The sequence below is a fragment of the Chlorocebus sabaeus genome, chromosome 1 (genome assembly GCF_047675955.1).
Source record: "Chlorocebus sabaeus isolate Y175 chromosome 1, mChlSab1.0.hap1, whole genome shotgun sequence".
Lineage (NCBI taxonomy): Eukaryota > Metazoa > Chordata > Mammalia > Primates > Cercopithecidae > Chlorocebus > Chlorocebus sabaeus.
The window spans coordinates 55657103-55681173 of record NC_132904.1 but is presented as its reverse complement, the minus strand read 5'-3'; the positions used below and the strand labels follow the sequence as shown (position 1 = coordinate 55681173).

The 24071-nt window shown below is 40.2% G+C and overlaps 1 protein-coding gene across 2 annotated transcripts in view; it reads right to left on the bottom strand.

Annotated features, from left to right (window-relative positions):
* DENND5A (DENN domain containing 5A) overlaps positions 1-24071 on the bottom strand; it is a 127885-nt gene that overhangs the window by 56281 nt on the left and 47533 nt on the right. For both annotated transcript variants that reach the window (XM_008007293.3, XM_037999737.2), the window contains exons 2-4: positions 11301-11372; positions 10412-10521; positions 7394-8051 (exon numbers count right to left, since the gene is read on the bottom strand). In XM_008007293.3, coding sequence (XP_008005484.3) covers positions 7394-8051; positions 10412-10521; positions 11301-11372 — 840 coding nt within the window. The remainder of the gene's footprint in view (positions 1-7393; positions 8052-10411; positions 10522-11300; positions 11373-24071) is intronic.

Sequence of the window (24071 nt, the reverse complement as noted above, 5' to 3'; positions counted from 1 at the left end):
TGACTTGTATGTGCAGATAAAGACATCAGACTTGGAATCACTCTATAAATAAGCCCCCTCTAAACAAACAACAGGGCAGCTCCTACGTATTTACAAACAATTATAAACTATCCTGGGAGGTTGCAAAACAATGATTAGTATGCCCTCATTTGTGTTCTTTTTAAAAAGTATATATATAGTATATACACAGCTATGTCTACAAGGAAACGGAAAACAGTGGTAACCTCCCTGAAGGAGAACCAGGGTGCAGAGGTAGAAGTCACACACATCACTGTAGACTCCTCTAATGCTGTAAATTTCTATCACTTTACATTCTTGCAATGCCTTTTTTCAAGTTTTATTTTATTTACTTATTTATTATTTTATTGGACACAAGGTCTTGCTCTGTCACCCAGGCTGGAGTGCAGTGGTGTGATCTCCGCTCACTGCAACCTCTGCCTCCCGAGTTGAAGTGATTCTCGTGCCTCAGCCTCTTCAGTAGCTGGCATTACAAGTGTGTGCCGCCATGCCCAGCTAATTTTTGTATTTTTAGTACAGATGGGGTTTTATCATGTTGGTCAGGCTGGTCTTGAGCTTCTGATCGCAAGAGATCTGTCCTCCTCGGCCTCCCAAAGTGCTGGGATTACAGGCATGAGCCACCGCACCTGGCCTCAAGTTTTATTTTAATATACCATACAGATTTCATAGTGTATATGTATAATTTAAAGAATATTAAAATCAATACACGTATATTTAACACCTAACATAAAAAATAGTACATTGGGCCAGGCGTGGTGGCTCATGCCTGTAATCCCAGCACCTTGGCAGGCAAAGGTAGGGTGGATTGCTTGAAGTCAGGAGTTCAAGACCAACCTGGTGAATATAGTGAAACCCCTTAAAAATACAAAAATTAGCTGAGTGTAGTGGCATGTGCCTCTAATCCCAGCTACTCGGGAGGCTGAGGCAGGAGAACTGTTTGAACCCAGTAGGCAGAGGTTGCAGTGAGCCAAGATTGCGCCACTACACTCCAACCTGGACAACAGAGTGAAACTCCATCTCAAAAAAATAAAATAAAATAAATATATATATATACACACACACACACACACACACACATATATATATAGTGCATTATTAAAAATACAGGAAAAAAGGGAATTTTTAAAAATTAAGAGATTACTTCTCAGGGGTAGGATACTAGATCAAAGAAAAAGGGGCCAAGTACAGTGGCTCACGCCTGTCATCCCAACACTTTGGGAGGACAAGGTGGCCAGTTCACTTGAGGTCAAGAGTTTGAGACCAGGTTGGCCAACATGGCAAATCCCATCTCTGCTAAAAATACAAAAATTAGCCAGGTGTGGTGGCACGCACCTGTAGTCCCAGCTACTCGGGAGGCTGAGGCACAAGAACTCCTTGAACCCGGTAGGGGGCTGAGATCACGCCACTGCACTCCAGCCTGGGCAACAGACTGAGACCCCGTCTTAAAAAAAAGGGGGTTGGGGGGAACTTTCAACTTTCTCTGCATTATTTGTGCACATATTATTTATTTGTTTTTTAAAACTATTGTTTTCATTAAGGATACACAAAAAATTTAATATCTAGCTACTATATGAAGAGAAGAAAATATTTGATTCCCTTTGGAATTATTTTAATTATATGCCTTAAGCAATCATTATTTTTACAGTAAAAGACTACTTTAGATAGTAAAATATCATTGGAGATTTCTTATCAGCCTCCACTTAGCCAACTCACTTTACCAATTGATTTTCCCCACTCTGAGTAAAGCATACATTGCTCCCACTCATTTGTTCCCAAACCTGTGCTAGCTGAACTTATTACTGGATTGTTTCTCTGGAAACAAAATTAAATGCTTTTAAAAGACTCAGTAATACAAAGTCACTAAAAAACACTGTAATTGAATTAGGCATACCATGAAACAATTAAGAATAAAAAACTAAGGAATACGACAAAAATCTAGAAGTAGTCTCTGCTCATGTTCTTTTGCAAGGTTCTTTAAGTTATCACTCTACTTTAAAAAAAAAAAAGTCACCAGGGCTGGGCGCAGTGGCTCACACCTGTAATCCCAGCACTTTGGGAGGCCGAGGCGGGCAGATCATGAGGTCCAGAAATCAAGACCATCCTGGTCAACATGGTGAAACCCCATCTCTACTAAAAATACAAAAATTAGGTGGGCGTGGTGGTGCACACCTGTAGTCCCAGCTACTCAAGAGGCTGAGGCAGGAAAATTGCTTGAACTCGGGAGGCGGAGGCTGCCATGAGCCAAGATCACGCCACTGCACTGCAGCCTGGTAACAGAGCAAGACTCCACCTAAAAAAAAAAAAAAAGTAAAGCAAAGTAACTAGGAAATCTAGTCAATGCATTATGGGTGTGGTTTATGCAAGGAGTGCAGATACCTGATTTGTGAATTCATAATCATGAGAAATGCCTGGACCCTTCATCAAAGATTAGTGACTATACAGTTATACGTTTTAAGTTAAATTATTTAGGCCAGCCGTGGTGGCTCACGCCTATAATCCCAGAACTTTGGGAGGCTGAGGCTGGTGGATCACCTGAGATCAGGAGTTTCAGACCAGCCTGGCCAACATAGTGAAACCTTGTCTCTACTAAAAATAATAAAATTAGCCAGGCACAGTGGTGTGCATCTGTAGTCCTAGCTATTCGGGAGGCTGAGGTAGAAGAATCACTTGATCCCAGGAGGCGGAGGTTGCAATGAGCCGAGATTGTGCCACTGCATTCCAGCCTAGGCGACTGAGCAAAACTCCATCCCAAAAATAACAAATAATAAATAGTTTAACTACAAAATTAACTATAAAATTAATTGTGTATATCATTTTTAGGATTCTGTGACTTAACTGACTTTTTTGGTTTCCAATCAACTACTCTACTAGGCCACTTCAGATAAAGAGTTTCTGTTCTGCATATAATTTTAAAATAAGGCCGGGTGCAGTGGCTCATGCCTGTAATCCCAGCACTTTGGGAGGCCAAGGAAGGTGGATTGCTTGAGCCCAGGAGTTCAAGATCAGCCTGGGCAACATGGCAAAACCTCATCTCTACAAAAAATACAAAAACTAGCCAGACACGGCAGTATATGCCTGTAGTCCCAGCTACCCAGGAGGCTGAGGTGGGAGGATCATCTGAGTCTGGGGAGGTCAAGGCTGCAGTGAGTCATGATTGTCACCTACACTGTGTAGGTGACAGAATGAGACCTGCTCCAGTGTAGGTGACAGAATGAGACCCTGTCTCAAAAAAAAAAGTAATAATTTTTAAACAACCAATTAAAAATTATGCTATTAAAAAAACACTATTTCTATATGGACTAAAGAATAAATATTATCCAAAGGTAAATAAAATGACCTATACCAAAAAGAAAACACTGCTTAAAACTGCCAATTCAGCGTTCCAAAGGGTTATACTTTCAGAATCTTACAATTCAGCCTGCATTCCTTTTCCTCAAGTAACACCTCTTTTCTATTCAGAGGGCAGGACACGCAGCAGGTAAAATCAACTGCAGTGGTGACAGCTTGTTTTTGGCCAGAGTGATTTTTATCCATACAAGGAAGATGCCTTTGGATCATTAATAAAAACTATTTCAAGAAAACCAACCTAAATTGTTTAAAGCACTCTATTAACAACAAAAAGCATAACTTACATCCAATGAAAAGTAATCCACTCCACTTTGGCCTCAGCAATACCCAGGAATTTCTAGAAAAAGCTTTCTCTTGTCCATGCTGAGCATGACTTTAGGTCCTAAGTTCAATTCAATTCTACATATTAACTACCTCAATTACATTCAAACCTCTTAAAATTTTTATTATGGATACAAGAACCCATATTCTAGGAAATACAAAAGAAATTCAGATGAAAGAATGTTATTTTTCCCTTGTGTTCATCATATTTGTTTCAATCCTCCTTTCCTTGCCTCTAAACACCCCACTGCCTTATAGGTACCTAAAAGTCTACTGTATCTTCTAACACTCTATACAGTTTGGTTTCCTCCTCTCTGTTCTGTTCGAAACCAGAGTTCTTCCCTATTCAACTAAGTCTCCATTTCAAAGTATTTTTATGAAGCTCCAGTCAAGAAATAGCTAGGAAAGCAATATGATTTGTCCAAGTCTGTATTTCACCCAGAGACAGGAGGCTGTAACTTCGTATCTTAAATTAGAAGTTGCAAAGTGAAGCCTCAGGAACTACATTCAGCCAGCAGATGCTTTTTGTTTGGCCTGCAGTGTTTAAAAAGAATATTATTGCCAATATTTAAAAATCAGAGATTTCATGTAAAAAATCTGGGTCCTCATGAAATATTGGAATATTTAGTAACATCAGGCCAGTATACCCACAAGGAATTAACTGGAGCTAATTAGTGGCTGTCCACTTTATATGAGGTATGTGCTCTTGAGTTCAACATAGTTTCCATTACTTCACCTTCAAACTGTATCCAGAACCCAACCATTTCACACCACTTCACTGTTACCTCCTTAGTTCTAACTGACATCACCTCTCACCTGGATTATTACAAATTACCTCTTAACAGAACTCTTTGCTCATTCTCCCTTTGGGGATATACTCTTAATATAATGGCCAGAGTGATCCTGTTAAAAGCCTAAGTTATTCATTCATTTAACAACATTTATTGAGCACCTTTATAAACCAGCCACGGTTTTAGTGCTTGGGATCCATCAGTGAGCAAAAAGCAAAAGCCCTGCCATTGTGGAGGTCCGTTCTTTTGTCCGTGGACCAAATCTGGGAAATTTGAGCATCAAAGTAAATAATTAGAGTGAATTATAACTTGAGTAAAATAAAAATCTATGAATCCATACAATAATAAACAAAGGAGAAAGAAACATTCTTCATTATGGTATAATTCCAATTAATAAATACAGATAAAGTTTAAAAACCACTATTTTCCAGCCTGGGCAATAAAGCAAGACCCTAGTTCTACCAAAAAAAAAATTTTTTTTTAATTAGCCAGACATGGTGGTGGGCACCTGTAGTCCCAGCTACTCGGGCAGCTGAGATGGGAAGATCATTTGAGCCCAGGATATCAAGACTGCAGTGAGCCATTATTGTGCCACTACACTCTAGCCTGGGTGATAGAGTAAGACTATTTCTTACAAAAAAATAAAAAACAAAAATTTAAGGCTGGGCACAGTGGCACCTGTAATCCCAGCACTTTGGGAAACCAAGGCAGGAGGTTGAGTACAAGAGTTTGAGACCAGCCTGGGCAACATAGTGAGACCCCATGTCTACAAAAAATAAAAAATTAGCCAGGCATGGTGGTGCGTGCCTGTAATTCCAGCTACTCAGGAAGCTGAGGTGGGAGGATCACTTGAGCACAGGAGGATGAGGCTGCAGAGAGCCATGATGGCACCACTGAACTCCAGCCTGGGCAGCAGAGTGAGATCCTGCCTCAAAAGGAGAAAAAAAAAGAAAAAGAAAATCACCTTTTTGCTACTATCCTTGAAAAAACTGAGTCAGAATAGAAACATCAATAGATGCTAAACTATTAGGCATCCATAAACTGCAAATATAATACAAAAAAATAAAAACTAAAAAAGAAATGGTTACGCAAAACTTTAAAGAACAGAATAATTAGTTTCAAAGTATCTCCCACAACTTACGTGTTAATTACCAAGGGAAAAATTAAAACTTTCCAGTTAAGAAACCACAGACACCATCTTAACCAAGTGAGCAGATTACTATCACCAAAAATGAGACAAAATGACATCATATGCCTGCCTCCTGTAATCATGAAAACTGACAGTATATGTCTCCTAATATAATGCACTGAGAGAAGCACAACATCACTTCTATGGTATTTTAGGCAAAAATTTATAATCTGAATCTAATCATGAAAACATCAGACAAAACCAAATTAAGGGACAGTCTATAAAATAACCTGCTTGTACTCTTCAAAAATGTCTATGTCATGAAAGACAAAGGCTGAGAAACTCACAACTAAAAGCAATGCAAGATATCGCACTAGATCCTGAATAAGAAATTTTTTAAAATTATCATAATAGACATTATCAGGTACTAGAGAAACTTCAATATAGTACTGTCTCAATGTTAGGTTTTCCAAATTTGATCAATGATAGTTATTTCAGAGAATGTTATTCTTAGGAAATAAACATATGAGAATTTAGGAGTCACAATAACTCTCAATGGTTCAGTTATGTTCACACACAGAGAGAGACCGTAATAAAGCAAATGTGGCAAAATGTTAACAATTGGTGAATTTGGCATAGGGTATACAAGAGTCCTTTGCCCACTCCTTGCAACTCTTCCATAAGCTAGAAATTATTTTAAAATAAAAAGTAAAAAAAATTGAAAACTCTGATGGCTATCTAAGAGCCATCTGAGAGTAAAAGCCAAAGTCCTTACAATGGCCTACAAGATTCTATACAATCTGGCCTCCAGTTAAGTCTCTAACACTATCTCCTACTATACTCCTGCTCATTCACTCCATTCCATCCACCCAGCTTCCTTGTTCTTGAACACATGAAGCACATTCTTGTCTTAGACCATTTATAAGACCTGTGCCCTTTGCCTGGAATACTTTTCCTACAGATATTAACAGGTCACTCAGGTATGCCTACCTAACCACTCTATTATAAATTGGAACTTCTCTTCCCCAAATACTATCCCTTTCTCTGTTTTATTTTTCTTTATAGCCCTTATTAAGAACCTTACAAACTACATATTTTATGTATTTGTTTAATCATCTCTCTTCCCCCACTAAAATTTAAGTTCCACTATAGCAACAATTTTTCTATCTTGTCCACCACTACCCTTGAAACAATGCCTGGCACATAGTACACTCTCAGTAAACATGTACTGAATGAATGAATTTCATGTTACTAGCCTGGTTCATTAAGTAAGCATCTGTTTCTTTCTAATCTACTTTACTATTTTGTCCAAATATGCTGCTTACACTCAACCTCCCATTTATAAAAACAATTCAGTTAAGTAAACAACAAAAAGAAGCAACACATTCACATTTTCTCAATATATAAATGATTATCCTTTGTGAATCCTCAATTTTACTAGGCTAAGGAAGAGGCAGAAATAACTCTGCAGAATGACAGAACAGAATTGATGGAAAGTCAGCTTTCTGTGACCACCACCTCCTACCCACCCCTCTTTTCACTTCATTCAGAAGGGACATAGGAAGCAGTGTTCTGGAATGCCCAGCAAAAGGCTATGAAGACAGTTAATCAGAAATACCGGCCCTCTCATGTCCATCAATTTGCCATCCACCACCTACCTGCAAAAGATCTGGGTTTTGCTTAAACTGTAATAGCTCTTAACATTTACAGTCAGCCCCACTGTATCTGAACATGGAAAGAAAGGAAGCCTGAGGCAGGCAGAAGGCTCTAGTAAGCACTGACTTACGCTGTGAGTAGAGCAGGATTTGAAACTCCAGAAGGGCACAAGTAAAAAGCTGAAACACATTCTCCACCCCGAGCAGTTCAAAAACCTCTTTGACGGGAAAGTCAAATAGGGGAAGCTCATTGGTACTTGGTCTCTGGCAGATTATTGGCCCATAGACCCCAGAAAACTTCAAGGACCGGCCAGGAGGTGGGAGTGGCACCTCGTAGAGTACGTTGTATATGTAACTCTCAAGGGGCAGTGGAGGGGGCTGAGGTGAAGTGACCGCCTGGTGGAGTTGCTCCAGCACACTCCGACACGCCTTCATGAAAGACATGGGCGTGATGAGGCAGATGCACTTAGAGACGTAGAGAGTGTCCCGGCTAATGTCATAGGAGTTGAAGCGCTGCAGTTTGGTCACAGGAGTGTCTTCACCATCCTCCATGCTGCTCTGGTCTCTGCCATCAGCAGGGGGAGCATGTAGGACATCATACTCAGCATTGTGCATGTGGTAGAGGGTCTGCATCGCACTGCAGATCTGCTTGCTAGTCACCTCTTCATAAAATGTGAGGGCAAACCCAAATGTCCGAGAGCCATCCTCCCTTGTGATAATAAAGGCATGGAATTGAGGCTCCCTGGGATCAGCCTGGGTCTTGAATGCCAGCCCTTTGGGCATACATAGCTGCAAAAGACAACAAGGCAATAAGCAGTAAGAACACTCACTGGCGATCCTCTTTCAGAATACCATCACTATTTAATTATTTATAGAGCACCTACTAAGCTGAGAGTGTATCTGGCTTAAAGCTCTCTCTTTCTAATGCAAGACACGCAAGTAAATAAAATCATAATGCAGTCATCAGGGATATACAGAAGTATATGCAAAGTACTATGGGAACACAGAACAGACAACTCAGCCTGGGAATATCAGAAAAAAGCTACAAAAACGGACCAGGTGCAGTGGCTCACACCTGTAATCCCAACAGTTTGGGAGGCCAAGGCAGGTGAATCGCTTGAGGCCAGAAGTTCAAGACCAGCCTGGGCAACATGGCAAAACCCTGTCTCTACTAAAAATACAAAAATTAACCAGGTGTGCCAGTGCACGCCTATAATCCCAGCTACTTGGGAGGCTGAGGCATAAGAATCACTTGACCCAGGAGGCAGAGGTTGCAGTGAGCCAAGATCATGCACTGCAGCCCAGCCTGAGTGACAGAGCAAGATTCTGTTGCCAAAGAAAGGTAATGTTAGAGTTCATCAGGTACACAAGGGACAGAAGGATATTTTGGGGACAAGAATAAAATGCACAAAGACATGGAGATAAAAGAAAACTTGGAGAATTTAGGAAATGGTAGGTGGTTAAGCATGACAGCAAGACAGAGAGTAAGATATGTATATTAGGAGATGATGCTAGAAATATATCTAAAAACCAGATAGATGCAACTTTATACCTAAAAATAAAACAAACTTGTAAATAGTATTGGACTATCACCTCACAAAATTTTGTCATTAGTAAAACTTATTTTCACATCAAAAAGTATGCTCATTTCATATAAACCAAGGAGATGACATAATCAGGATAAAGATGTACTGTTTTCACTCTAATTCAGATGGGTTATATAAAGAAACTTGGATAGTTAATCGAACTGACCTGAATCAATCAGTTCCCATTTTCCAGTTTTACATGAACCTGGCTATACAAATAAAATATAATAGCCTGGGTTAACAAATACAAGGGCCTATATTATATTATATCTATTAGCCTTAAACTTGACTTCCCAAAGGCTAGGTATTTCTAGAATATAGCATGTTAAAATGAAATAAACACTAGACTAGGAGTCAAAAAACTTAAGTCTCTCAAAGACAGTTTCTTCATCTGTGAAATAAATAATACAGTTTCCTCTCCCTACTTCACAGGGTTTTTGTGTGCATCAAACAAGACCATCCTCTAAAAACTACAGAATGCTGTTAAGTATGTAATAGAAGGCCAAGTGCAGTGGCTCACGCCTATAGTCGCAGCACTTTGGGAGGTCAAGGTGGGCGGACTGTTTGAGGCCAGGAATTTGAGAACAGTCTGGACAATATAGCAAAACCCTGTTTCTATTAAAAAACATATACAAAAAGTAGCCAGGCATAGTGTCGTGCACTAGTAGTCCCAGCTACTTGGGTGGTTGAGGTGAGAGGATCACTTGAGCTCAGAAGGATGAGGCTGCAGTAAGGAGAGACCACACCAGTGCTCTCCAGCAGCCTGGGCGACAGAGTGAGACTCTGCCTCAAAAACAAATGCAACAGAGGCAGTACAAAGATAAGGTTAACAGCAGAAGTCTGGAACCAGACTACAGTGCTCAAACTCCAACTCAACTACTTACTGGCCATGCGAGCTTGAATACATTACCTAACCTCTTTGGATCTTAATTTCTTCATCTGTAAAATATGTACGTGTGTATGTGTTTATTTAATACTACCCATGTAAGGAGTACCAAGAGGATTAAATAAATTAATTCATGTAAAATGCTTATTAGAGTGCCTAGCACAAGGTGAATATTCAATAAAGGTTAGCTTACTCATAGTGGTATATTCTTCCATGTGAGATTTTAAATGCTTTCCTATCTAAAATTATGATGAAACAAAAAAATGAAAATAAAATTATGATGAAACAAAAATATCCACTTCTGTCATATTACTCAGATACATTCAGTGCAGAATGAGAGAAAACAATTTTAAACTAGTGAAGTTTAAAATTAACTCATCATATAATCTCAATGCAATAAATAATCAATAAATTAGGACCACAAAATAAGTTCACTGACACAATACTATGTATTTCTCTGACACAACAGAAACACATTATAACTTTTTGCATAGTTAATATATTCTGAATATTTGATACTTTGACCAAAATACGGAATAATAAACAACTAGTGTTATAATCCTTTCTTCAAAAGTTATTGGTATTTGGTGGTACCACTGCTACCACAGCCTGAATTCACAATCCTATTAAAAATTACTCTGTAAATTATCTTATACTTGTGGCTAACAAATACTAACCATTCCTACTGCATCTTGGTCAAAGGGATTCCATTCTACGTTCTCAGGATATCGTGCAAGGACCTTAGATTTGAATGTTCGTCTCAATGGTGTCTGCTCAAAATTTTCTCCTGTAAGAAAAAGAATGAAGCAAATCATCTCTACAAAATCCCTTTAAGTCACGGGGTTACAAACATCTGAGCTTGGTAGTCCAGCAAGGTACAGAAATGAAGGCAAGGGGGTTAGTATGCCAACCATCTAAGAATAAGAATAGGAAAGGCATTAAAGTTATTAGGTCAGTAAAGAAGCTGAAAAAGTATAGCATGGTTAATGTTAGACATCACTAGCTGTCAGTTCTTCTTCAAAATGAAACTATTACTACAAACCCAATGGTTAATTTTCTTGGAAGAGAATGAGAAAGCACAAGGAATGACAAGGATTGTATCTATCTTTTTTTTTTCCCTGAAAGTCAGGTTTAATTTGCTTAAAGTCAACTAAAAACATCACAGAAGCGTATTTTACTTAAAATTCAGAATAAACTACGCATTTCAATGATCTCTGGGAAAAATACAAAGAAACGAAAAGATATAAGAACATTAACAAAGCAGATTTCAGGGTAAATATAATGAGATATTCTGTCAATTCAGAATTACTTGAAATTTCCGGAACTGTCCTTTGTTTTCCCATTCCCCCTCCTAAAAACACTTGAGTATATTGAAATAAGAACATTAAAGTGAAGAGAGAAAGAACCAAAGAACCCACCACCTAGAGGGATACAAATCTGAATAATCTACTGGTCAAAAAAGGCACAAGAAAGTTAGAAGGTCAAAGGTTACAAAATGCCACTGGAGAGACATATGTAAGAACCATTAGAAAGCTCTGGGTGTTCTCAATTTTGTTTTGTTTTTACCTTCAGTCGTACTTGAAATGAAAGGGCTGGCACCATCCCTGGCTTTAGAAGCCTGTATGTACTGGCATAATGCTATATGATAAATGAAATAACAGAGTATTACAATAAAGCAGTGTTATTCAAACTTTTTTGACCATTATTCCAGTACAAATTACATTTTACATTATGAAACAATAAACATATACATGTATATGTGTATACACAAATTTACCTAAAGCAAAAATTTCACAAAACAATACTTACCTTTATATATAATGTCCTCTCATATTTCCTACTCTATATCTTTAAAACTAAAAATGCTGACTGCAGGCCTACTAATGATCACAATTCAGTTTGAAAAACATTATAATACGGTATAGTAGAATGAAGAGCTCAACTGATACCAAATTACTGTAAAGTCACTAATGCTCTATCTAAAAGTATACTGTCCCAAATATTGCTTTTCCTAAGGAATTGGGGAGTATGGGACAAATTAAACACATATAAACAGTTCAAACAAATAAATTTTAGGTGTCAAGGAAACATATGGGAAACAATCAAGGACAAGTCAATTGAATTGTATTACCTGTTTACTGAGTAATCAAGGGACTTAGATACTGCAAGGAATAGAGATGAACCAGACAAAGCACATACCCTCAATGATCTCAATGTCAAATATACAGGGAAAAGAACATACATATACAAATAACCATTTCACAGGAAGGCTATTATCTGGGAGGCTCCAGATCTTTCACCTACATGGCCTAACCATTCAGAGCACACTGGCACAGGGTCCTGTTTGTATGTTCTAGTTGATAGAATAAATTCTGTTACAAATACAGTTTTTTTAGTTGGTCTGGAACCTAAAGGGACTTGTGGTTATTAAGGAGGATGCATTCTTCACAATTACAGGATGAGATGCACCTAAGTCAGAAAGTCCTTTACCCTAAATCAATCCCAGAGGCACCTCAAAAGTTTCTAAAAGAGAAAAGTTTATAATAACTCTAAGGCACCTGTTCCAGAAACTAGTAATAAGTCCAGTCAGAAAGTTATTGCTTTTATAACTACAATGTCTCCTCTATTTTCTCTGAGGTTTTGTCCAACATCAGAAGCAGCAGCTCACTTATTCACAATTTTCAAATTCTGATAGGTCCCAACCTTCTTTCTGTTATTAAAAGCAAGTGCCATAATTTCATTCCTCTTATTTCCTGATCCTTCTTCCAAACAAATTCTTCTGAAACTTTCTTTTTGAGCAAATTTCATCCCTCAAAATACATTTGGTAATCTTCACTAAAGAAGACTGGCAAAAGTCAGCAGGCAGCTGGTAATAGCTGCAGCAACAAAGGCCTACAGCTTATGTAGAGCTAGGCTCAGAGCTTTCAGTAACACCTGCAAAGAGCCCACTCATGGTAAGCCTGCACTTACTGTACAAAGTAATTAAGCAGCAAGCAGCTGACATAATGATCTCGTCTACAGTCTGAAATTCTTGGGATGTATTTTTAAACTGCATTCATGTCTGAAAGAAGATAACTGTTTCTTCCTCTTAAGCTTCTTCACTTTCAGTTATCGTGTGCTCATTTATTCCTAACTAGCCAGAAAATCCCCTCAGAAAAAACCATGAAATATCACAACATAGAGAGGAATCACTGTCCTCTGTGAAGGAAAGATGCCTTCCTAAAATGGCTCTAGGCCTCTATGGCCATAACTACCCTAAATGTGCCTGATCTCATCTAAATGGCTGTACGATGCTCCCTAAGACATGACACGCACGTGTGAGAAGATAGGAAAGCTGAGTGATTAAGGGGAGAACTTTTAAAAAGTGAGAAGAAGAATGGCGCCAAAGGTGAGCATGACCATCTGATCTGAAGTGTGGTCAAAAGGGAGAGAAAGGCTATGAATCACGGGAGAAGTAATTGTTAAAGCCTCTGTCCCCACCACCACCTCTCCACATTTGCCCCTTCTTTAAATCAGCTAAGGGAAGAAGTCTTGTTAAAGAGTCCAGTTCTGAATAAAGGACTATACGGGGTGCCAAAGTTAGACAAACGTCCTTCTGTGAATTAGACTAGACCAGTAGCAAGAGCAAAGTATCTTCTCCACAAGGGGAAAGGAGATGTATAAAGAAGTATGAGGGCCCTGAAAACAAATCATATTCATTTCAGTCACTCCACAAAGAGTGCCAAAAAGGTAAGAGAAGGGGATTCACAAACCTAAGATTTTTTTTATTGAAATGATTCACTCATCATTTACTCAGGGCTGAGTTTTAAGAATAAACAGTAAGGGGCTGGGCACGGTGACTCATGCTTGCAATTCCAGCACTTTGGGAGGTTAAGGTGGGTGGATCACTTGAGGTCAGGAGTTAGAAACCAGTCTGGCCAACATAGTGAAACTCCATCTCTACTAAAAAAATATAAAAATTAGCTGGGTGTGGTGGCGGACACCTGTAATCCCAGCTACTCGGGAGGCTGAGGCAGGAAAATCACTTGAACCCAGGGGATGGAAGATGTAGTGAGCTGAGATCACACCACTACACTCCAGCTTGGGTGACACAGCGAGACTCCATCTAAAAAAAAAAAAAAGGAAGAAACAGTAGGAAAACTTAATCCTCAGAAACACCTACACAGGCCCACCTCCTGAACCCCGTGTATCACAGGTACCTTAAATTTCAATTATTTAGATCCCTGGAAATTCAAACAATATTAGGAATATGACATCACTACCACAACTGTCCTATTGTCCTAGAAACAACAACAAATTATTTGTCCAACACATACAGATTATACAAACATCAGCAGATCTAGATATCAGATCTTAAGCCCATTTCTAAGAACAATTTCAAAAGTAGTCAACTACGTGTCAGTCTATCCTTATGAATCTGCTTCCAAGGAAGTACAGTTCAAATCAATCATAAAAGATTTTTTTTAAACCATACATGCCTTACAAGAACTTCTAATAGGATTTTTATCTGTTCTGCTTTGACCAAGCCAGAAACAAACCGACATTTGTTGTTGTTGTTTTGAGATAGAGTCTCACTCTGTTGCCCAGGCTGGGGTGCAGTGGCACAATCACGGCTCACTGCAGCCTCAACCTCCTGAGCTCAGGCTATCCTCCCACCTTAGCCTCCAGAGTAGCTGGGACCAGCACACCCAGTTAATTTTTTAAATTTTTTTGTAGAGTCAGGATCTAGCTAGGTTGCCCAGGCTGGTCTCAAACTGCCGGGCTCACGCAATCCTCTGACTTCAGCCTCCCTTAAAGGCATACACCACCACACCCAGTTTAAAGACATTTTTATATCTGGCCTCTTGAAGGTGATAGGGAGAGTAATATAAAGATCTGTGAAACTGCAACGGGAAAAAATTGATTTTATCAACAGAATACTTTATATCTAGTTCACAGAGGTTCTGCTTCCAGTCATGGCAGAGTAGCTCCCATCAGACCAACTTTCCTGCAGACAAGTATGAGCTTGTCTGGAGAATTAAAAAGCAAGAAGATTCTCAAGTAGGGAAAAAGGTCATCATTTAGAAGAAGGTAATGATACTGGGTGAGTTTCCATTTTTTATGGCTTCCAGTCAGGCAAGTACCTGTCTGTCATAAGAGGTGTGGGTAAAACTGAAAAACTCATAATCTTACTAGCTTAAGAAACCAGAGGACAAATTTTAAGGCAAACCATAGCAGCTGGGAAGTGAAAGAGGGAAATTCCAGAGAGAACCACAGAAGGGAAGACCCAAAAATCTATGTACTAACTCTGCCTACAAATCTGGCTGATCCCTGAACCACGCATGCATGGAGCAGACCCCAAGCAGCCAAGTTAAGGGTAAAAGAACTGAACTGAGATTTAAGTTGCCACTCACTACAGGGAAACAGTTAACTTAAAAATAATAACAATAATAATAATACAATAAGAATGCTCTCTGGAGGGAGGTAACAGAATCTAGTTCTTTACAATCCAGAACTGCTCAGCATATAAAGAAACAGAAAAATACGACCTATTCTCAAGAGACGAGTCAATCAACAGAAACCAACCCTAAGTTTACTCAAATACTGGAATTAGCAAACAGGAATTTTAAAGCAGGTATGATCATTATGAATGAAAAAATAGATCTCAGGCCAGGTGTGGTGGCTCACACCTGTAATCCCAGCACATCGGGAGGCTGAGGCAGGAGGATCATGAGGTCAGGAGTTCGAGACAAGCCTGGCCAATATGGTGACACCCCGTCTCTACTAAAAATACAAAAATCAGCAGAGCATGGTGGCGTGCGCCTGTAGTCCCAGTTACTCGGGAGGCTGAGGTAGAAGAATCTCTTGAGGTTGAGGCAGAGGTTGCAGTGAGCCAAGATCGCACCACTGCACTCCAGCCTAGGCAACAGACCAAGACTCCGTCTCAAAAAAAAAAAAAAAAATCGCAACAGAGAAACAGACATTACAACGCAGTGGGCTGGCTTAAAGGCAGATTGGAAACGACAGAGGAGTTACTGACCTTGAAAAAAGAACAACAAAAATTATCCAATCAGAAATACAGAGAGAAAAAAGGATTAGAGAAAGAGCGAGCTGTCTGGGCGTGGTAGCTCACACTTGTAACCTCAGCACTTTGGGAGGCCAAGGTTGAGAGGAATGTTTGAGGCCAGGAGTTCAAGACCAGTCTGGGTAACACAGTAAGACCCCATCTCTACAAAATAAAATGTATAAATTAAAAAAGAAAGGGCAGCAGGAGAGAGGGACCTCAGAGATGTGTGGGGCAACAAGTCTAACATAATATAATTGGAGTTCCAGAAGGAAAATAGAATGAGACAGAAAACAATATTTGAAGAAGAATCAAAATTTTCCCAAATTTGGTAAAAGACAAAAATTTACAGATTCAAAAAACTCGGCGGACTCCAAGCAGTATAAATGCCAATAAAATAATACACAAGTACATCACAGACAAACTTCTGGAAACCAGTGATAAGAGAGAACCTTGAAAAGAGCTAGAAACAAAGGATACACATTATATTCGGGGGAAGAAACTGAAATTACAACTGCCTTCTCATCAGAAACAATGAAGGCTAGAAAACATGGCCAGGCGCGGTGGCTCAAACCTGTAATCCCAGCACTTTGGGAGGCCAAGACAGGCAGATCATGAGGTCAGGAGATCGAGACCATCCTGGCTAACACAGTGAAACCCCGTCTCTACTAAAAAATACAAAAAACTAGCCGGGCGAGGTGGCGGGCGTCTGTAGTCCCAGCTACTCGGGAGGCTGAGGCAGGAGAATGGCGCAAACCCGGGAGGCGGAGCTTGCAGTGAGCTGAGATCCGGCCACTGCACTCCAGCCTGGGCAACAGCGCGAGACTCCGTCTCAAAAAAAAAAAAAGAAGGAACACCTTACAAATACTGAAAAATAAATAAATAAATAAATAAATAAATAAATAAATAAATAAATATCTGTCAAACCCAGAACTTTATGAACAGAAAAAAAAATCCTTCAAAAATGAAGGCAAACTTAAATAAAAATAAAAATATTTTCAGGCAAAACAGAGAGAACTCATCACCAGTAGACCTGAATAGGAATAAAAAAAGCCAATCACAACAGGTTACGTATTGTATGATTCCATTTATATAATATTCTTGAAATGATAAAATTAGAGAAACAATGGTAGGAAAGGGGGAGAGTTGGGTAGCTGTGGGGAGAGGAAGGTAGATGGGTGTGGCTATTAAAGGGCAACCCCAAGAATTCTCACAGTGATGGAACTCTTTGATACCTTGACTATATCAATGTCAAGTTCCTGGTTCTGATATCTTTTTTTTTTTTTTCTTTTGAGACAGAGTTTCATTCTTGTTGCCCAGGCTGGAGTGCAATGGCACAATCTTGGCTCACTGCAACATCCACCTCCCAGGTTCAAGCAATTTTCCTTCTTCAGTCTCCCAAGTAGCTGGGATTATAGGTGCCCGCCACCATATCCAGCTAATTTTTTTGTATTTTTAGTAGAGATGGGGTTTCACCATGTTGGCCAGGCTGGTCTCGAACTCCTGACTGCAGGTGATCCACCTGCCTCAGTCTCCCAAAGTGCTGGGATTACAGGCGTGAGTTTCTGATAATATCTATATAGTTCTGCAAGATGTCACCAATAAGGGAATCTGGGTAGAGTGCACAGGGGATCGCTCTGTGTTATTTCTTACAATTGCAAATAAATCTATAATTACCTTTAAGTTTAACTTAAAGGTAACTTAAAGTTTAACTAAAAAAAAAAAAACAAAAAAACTTTTTTTTTTAATGGTTCTAACAACCCCTCAGTGTTTTTAAAACAGAGACTGCAGGCAATACATTTCAAGCATTCAAAACTATACTGCGGGCAGGGTACGGTGGCTCACACCTGTAATCCCAGCACTTTGAGAGGCCGAGGGGGGTGATCAACTGAGGTCAGGAGTTCAAGACCAGCTGGGCCAATATAGTGAAACCCCATCTCTACTAAAACACAAAAATTAGCCAGGCATGAGTTTCTGTAATCCCAGCTACTTAGGAGGCTGAGATGAGACAATCGCTTGAACCCTGGAGACGGTGGGTGCAGTAAGCTGAGATTGCACCACTGCACTCCAGCCTGGGTGGCTGAGCGAGACTCTGTCTCCAAAAAAAAAAAAAAGGCAGCAGCAGCAGCAAGCCAGGGAGGGGACAAGGGAACCTCTCCTGTTTCAGTATCACATGGACTGCCCCTCAACTTAGTATCAACAGCAATCCTATAAGGTCTATTTCACATTATCTGCAGATTATCTGCAGCAAGAATGATGAAATTCTTTCCTCTGTTAATGCATATGTCCTAAGTTAATATGCTATCCTTTGCATAGTGGCATTCTGGGATATCCTAAAATTGATACTATTGGTGACCATGGTCATCAACTGAGTGTCATCCATGCTATAATCAGTTTATTTCCCACACTAAAAGATGGCACTGTATCTTTCCTGTTATAAACACTTGTGAAATAGACTGCCCAGCAGCATAGCACTGCTACCAACTCACACTTCTATTTTTTGTACATGTTGAGAGCCAGGTTGTTTTGTCTTCAACTCTCTGGCTGCTCCAGCATTTCAATTCTCCCTATCTTCTACATAATTCCTGAACCCCTACACAAATCAGAGGGCATCACCTGTCTGATGGTGGGACACAATGTAGGAAGGGAAGAGATTGCACATTTCTAATTAAATGAGAATTAACCTTATGATTACTTTCACTAATAGATGACATTCATTAGTATCAGCTCTTTTTAAATAGAGACACCTTAAATACAGGCACACACACACAATAAGGACTGCAGAGTTTTGGAAGCTATCACTCTTCCTTATCTCTTCTTCACATGAAATTAAAGTGATTTTACAACTACTACACCATGACGTAAAGAAGGTAACTGTTCCTTGAAGAGACAGGCTTTACCTTGGCCCACATCACCAGCTGACTGTGGTGCTCGGGAGTCATGCAAATAAGTACCCAGAATACAAGCAGTGAACTGTCCACTGTCCCCCAAACCCCACCCACAGGCCTTTTTTGTTTTGTTTTGTTTTTTTTGAGACGGAGTCTCGCTCTGTCACCCAGGCTGGAGTGCAGTGGCACAATCTTGGCTCACTGCAACCTCTGCCTCCCAGGTTCAACTGATTCTCCTGCCTCAGTCTCCCAAGTAGCTGGGATTACAGGCGCCTGCCATCATGCCCAGCTAATCTTTCTATTTTTAGTAGGGATGGGGTTGTGCCATATTAGCCAGACTAGTCTCAAACTCCTGACCTCAAGTGATCCGTTGTCCACCTTGGCCTCCCAAAGTGCTGAGATTACAGGCATGAGCCACCACACAGGTCCCACAGGCCACTTCTAAGTCCTCTTCCAAGGCACTAACCCAGGAAAGCTGCTGACCAGGCTTTTCAATATAAATTTAAGATAAACCCTGTAACTCCTGTTTTCTCGAGGCAGATTTGTTCACTCTCTTTCTCAACACATTTACTTTGTCAGATCGTTTTAGGTTTGTATATACAGCCATTATTCCTATTGATGTTTTGCCTCCTGCTTAACATCTTCCAGGTACCACACGTGATCCAACTCATGTACCCAGTATTTCTAAAATGGCTGAACTTCTTATGTGAGCAGTTTTAGAAAGACTAGGGTTTGAGAGCCTATCTAGTCAGGACTGTTCCAAACTACATCTAGGACAAACTGAAAGCACTTTTGTTCACATTGCCTTCCTTTTAGCCCAGTCAAATGCCCTGCAGAGCACACATCTGTCAGGTAACATCTGGAACTGACATAATTTCCTGTTTAGTGGGTGATGCAACCAGCTGTCCAATTCATGGTCTTTTAGACCAGTCTAAGAAACCCAATCCTGTGTTCTTTTTTTTTTTTTTTTTTTTAAGATGGAGTCTTGCTCTGTCACCCAGGCTATAGTACAGTGACGCAATCTCAGTTCACTGCAACCTCCACCTCCCAGGTTCAGGCAATTCTCCTGCCTCAGCCTCCCTAATAGTTGGGATTACAGGCATGCACCACCATGCCCAGCTAATTGTTTTCGTATTTTTAGTAGAGAGAGGGTTTCGCCGTGTTGGCCAGGCTGGTCTTGAACCCCGACCTCAGAAGATCTGCCCGCCTCAGCCTCCCAAAGTGCTGGGATTACAAGTGTAAGTCACTGCGCCCAGCCGTTCTTTTATATAATTAATAAATTAGTTAGATGTATACACACACTCTTTCAAATACAGTGAGCTCCCAGAGGCTACACAGGTAGGTACACATGCACCTTTCTCTAAAAGCTAGTCCCTCCAGAAAATTGGGCTTAAGCAAACCCATTTCTGTAACTAAAAAGTGGCAGAGGCCAAATCTGAGCAAGGGTCCCCATGCTCTCCTCAATACTGAATGTTAAAGTAATCAGCCTAAATTAAGTCTGAGCAACTAGTTAAGAAAGCAGGAGACAGGATTAAGGATCTAACTTGGCTACTTACTAATTGTATGACGTTAAACAATTTACTAAGTCCTGTGAGTCTCATTCTCTTCAGCTGAAAGATGAAGTACATGACTAGCTGCTCATCTCTAAAGGTTTTTCTAGCTTGGTCATTCCATGACTATTGGGCCTAGAGCCTGACACAGCATGGGAATCCCACCTTTTAAACTTTCAGTGAAAGACTGAGGACTGAAGATATGCATTAGCTCTTCCTCGGCTACCTCTCTCTTTCCAAAACCTTGCTAAAACAATGAGGGATGGGGAGTGGCACAAACCCACAAAATGAGAGCGAAGGTAATAGTAACAACATTTTAGAAGCTGAAAAGCAGATGAATGAGTGGTTACTAACAGTAGGCTTGAGAAAGGCTGAGATACAACATAACCTCCAAAAAGCTCAGGAACTTGTAGCATTAGGCACCTTTCAAAGTGGGGATAAAGATGGAGCTAAAAACAGGAGGACTGACCAAAAGCCTATTTAAGAACCAGCAGGGCCAGGGACTGTGGTTCATGCCTGTAATCACAGTTAATCAGGAGGATGGCCTGGGGCCAGGAGTTCAGAACCAGCCTGGCCAACGTAACAAGATCCTGTCTTTAAAAAAAATTTCTAGTTCTAGATCCTTGAGGAATCACCATACTGTTTTCCATAACGGTTGAACTAGTTTACAATCCCACCAACAGTGTAAAAGTGTTCCTATTTCTCCACATCCTCTCCAGCACCTGTTGTTTCCTGACTTTTTAATGATTGCCGTTCTAACTGGTGTGAGATGGTATCTCATTGTGGTTTTGATTTGCATTTCTCTGATGGCCAGTGATGATAAGCATTTTTTCATGTGTCTGTTGGCTGTATGAATTTGAGAAATTCATTTTGAGAAATGTCTGTTCATATCCTTTGCCCACTTTTTGATGGGGTTGTTTGTTTTTTTCTTGTAAATTTGTTTGAGTTCTTTGTAGGTTCTGGATATTAGCCCTTTGTCTGATGCCATCCCATTACTGGGTATATACCCAAAGGATTATAAATCACGCTGCTATAAAGACACATGCACACGTATGTTTATTGCGGCACTATTCACAATAGCAAAGACTTGGAATCAACCCAAATGTCCATCAGTGACAGACTGGATTAAGAAACTATGGCACATATACACCATGGAATACTATGCAGCCATAAAAAAGGATGAGTTTGTGTCCTTTGTAGGGACATGGATGCAGCTGGAAACCATCATTCTCAGCAAACTATCACAAGAACAGAAAACCAAACACCGCATGTTCTCACTCATAGGTGGGAACTGAACAATGAGATCACTTGGACTCGGGAAGGGGAACATCACACACCGAGGCCTATCACGGGGAGGGGGGAGGGGGGAGGGATTGCATTGGGAGTTATACCTCATGTAAATGACGAGTTGATGGGTGCTGATGAGTTGATGGGTGCAGCACACCAACATGGCACAAGTATACATATGTAACAAACCTGCACGTTATGCACATGTACCCTAGAACTTAAAGTATAATAAAATAAATAAATAAATAAATAAATAAATAAATGTAAAAAAAAAAATTTAATAATTACTAGTCTGGAGGCTGAGGTAGAAGGATTGCTTGAGCCTGGCAGATTGAGCTGCAGCGAGCTGTGATGGTGCTACTGCACTCCAGCCTGGGTGACAGAACAAGATCCTATCTCAAAATAATAATAAAAACAATAATAATAAGCCAGGCATGGTGGTATGCATCTGCAGTACCAGTTACTCAGGAGGCTGTGGTGGGAGGATCACTTAAGCACAGGAGTTCGAGGCTGCAGTGAGCTATGATCACACACTACTGCACTATAGTCTGGGCAACAGAGCAAGATTCCATCTCAAAAAAATAAATACAAAAGAATCAGCAGTCATCAGCTAATGAACAGATGAATGAAATGTATAATAATACAATGGAACACTATTCAGCCATGAAAAAGAATGGTGTACTGTTACATGCTATGACACAGATGAACCTTGAAAACATGTCAAGTGGCCTAAGATCACATACTTTATCATTCCATTTATATAAAATGTCCTGGCTGGGCATGATGGCTCACGCCAGTAATCCCAGCACTTTGGGAGGCTGAGGTGGGCAATCACCTGAGGTCAGGAGTTGAGACCAGCCTGGCCAACATGGTGAAACCTCATCTCTACTAAAAATGCAAAAATTAGCCAGGCATGGTGGGGCACGCCTGTAGTTCCAGCTACTTGAGAGGCTGAGGCAGGAGAATAGTTAGAACCCAGGAGGCGGAGGTTGCCGAGATCTCACCATTGCACTCCAGCCTAGGCAATAAGAGCAAAAACTCTGCCTCAAATTAATTAATTAAATAATTAATTGCCCAGAAAAGGCCTATATATGGAGACAGAAAGTAGATTACTGTTTACCTGGGGTGAGAGGATACAGAGTGACTGCTAATTAGTACAAGGTTGCTTTTTAAAGTGATTAAAATGTTCTAAAATTAAATTATGGTAATGATTGCACAACTCTGCAAATATACTAAAAAACAGAACTTGTATACTATGAGCAGGTATGTAGGCTATGTAAATTACATCTTCATAAAGTGATTTAAAAAATAAAAAGACAACAAAAGAAATTTGGCACACTAGTAAAATACAGTCTCCTACTGTCAAAGCATGTGTCATTTCCAACAAAGTATCTTTTCCCACACAAAAAAATTATCACAGATAAAAGATATGCAGAGATAAAAGATGATACTATATATATAAAACAAGAATAGACTGTTGTTTTAAAAGAATATTCAGAAAACAAAACAAGGCCGGGCGGTGGCTCATGCCTATAATCTCAGCACTTTGGGAGGCCAAGGTGGGTGGAGATTGCTTGAGTCCAGGAGTTTGAGACCAACCTGGGCAACATGGCAAGACCCTATCTCTACAAAATAATAATTAAAAGACTAGCCAGGCATGGTGGTGCCCTCCAGTAGTCTCAGCTACTCAGGAGGCTGAGGCAGGAGAACTGCATGAGCCCAGGAGGCAGAGGTTGAAGTGAGCTGAGATAGCACCACGGCACTCCAGCCTGGGTGACAGAGCAAGCCTCTGTCTCGAAAAAATAAAAATAAAAACAAGCTTGTGGAAATTAAAATGGTGTTAGAAATATTTTTAACTCAATAGAAAAGTTAGAAAATAGATTTGAGGAAATATCCTCAAAAGTAGGACAAAAGAAATAAAATTAGAGGAAATATAGTAATAAAATTAGGCTGGGTGCAGTGGCTCACACTTAGGCTCAGCTCATGCTTAGGTGGGGTGCAGCGGCTCCCAGCTCTTTGAGAGGCCAAGGCGAGTGGATCACTTGAGCCCAGGAGTTTGAGACCAGTCTGTGCAATATGGCGAAATCCTGTCTCTACTAAAAATACAAAAATTAGCTGGGTGTGGTGGAGTGTGCCTGTAGTAGGCTGAGGTGGGAAGATAGCTAGAGCCCGGGAGATGGAGGCTGGAGTGAGCTGTGATCATGTCACTGCACTCCAGCTGGGTGACAGATTGAAACTTTGTATCAAAAATAAATGTACTGGGCCAGTGTGGTGGCTCACGCCTGTAATCCCAGCACTTTGGGAGGCTGAGACAGGTGGATCACTTGAGGTCAGGAGTTCGAGACCAACCTAGCCAACATGGTGAAACCCCACCTCTTCTAAAAAAATAAAAATTAGCTGGGCGTAGTGGCATATGCCTGTAATCCCAGCTACTTGGGAGGCTGAGGCAGGAGAATCGCTTGAACCCAGGAGGCGGAGGTTGCAGTAAGCCAAGATCGCACCACTGCACTCCAGCCTGGGCAACAAGAATGAAACTCCATCTCAAAAAAATAAATAAATAAAATAAAAT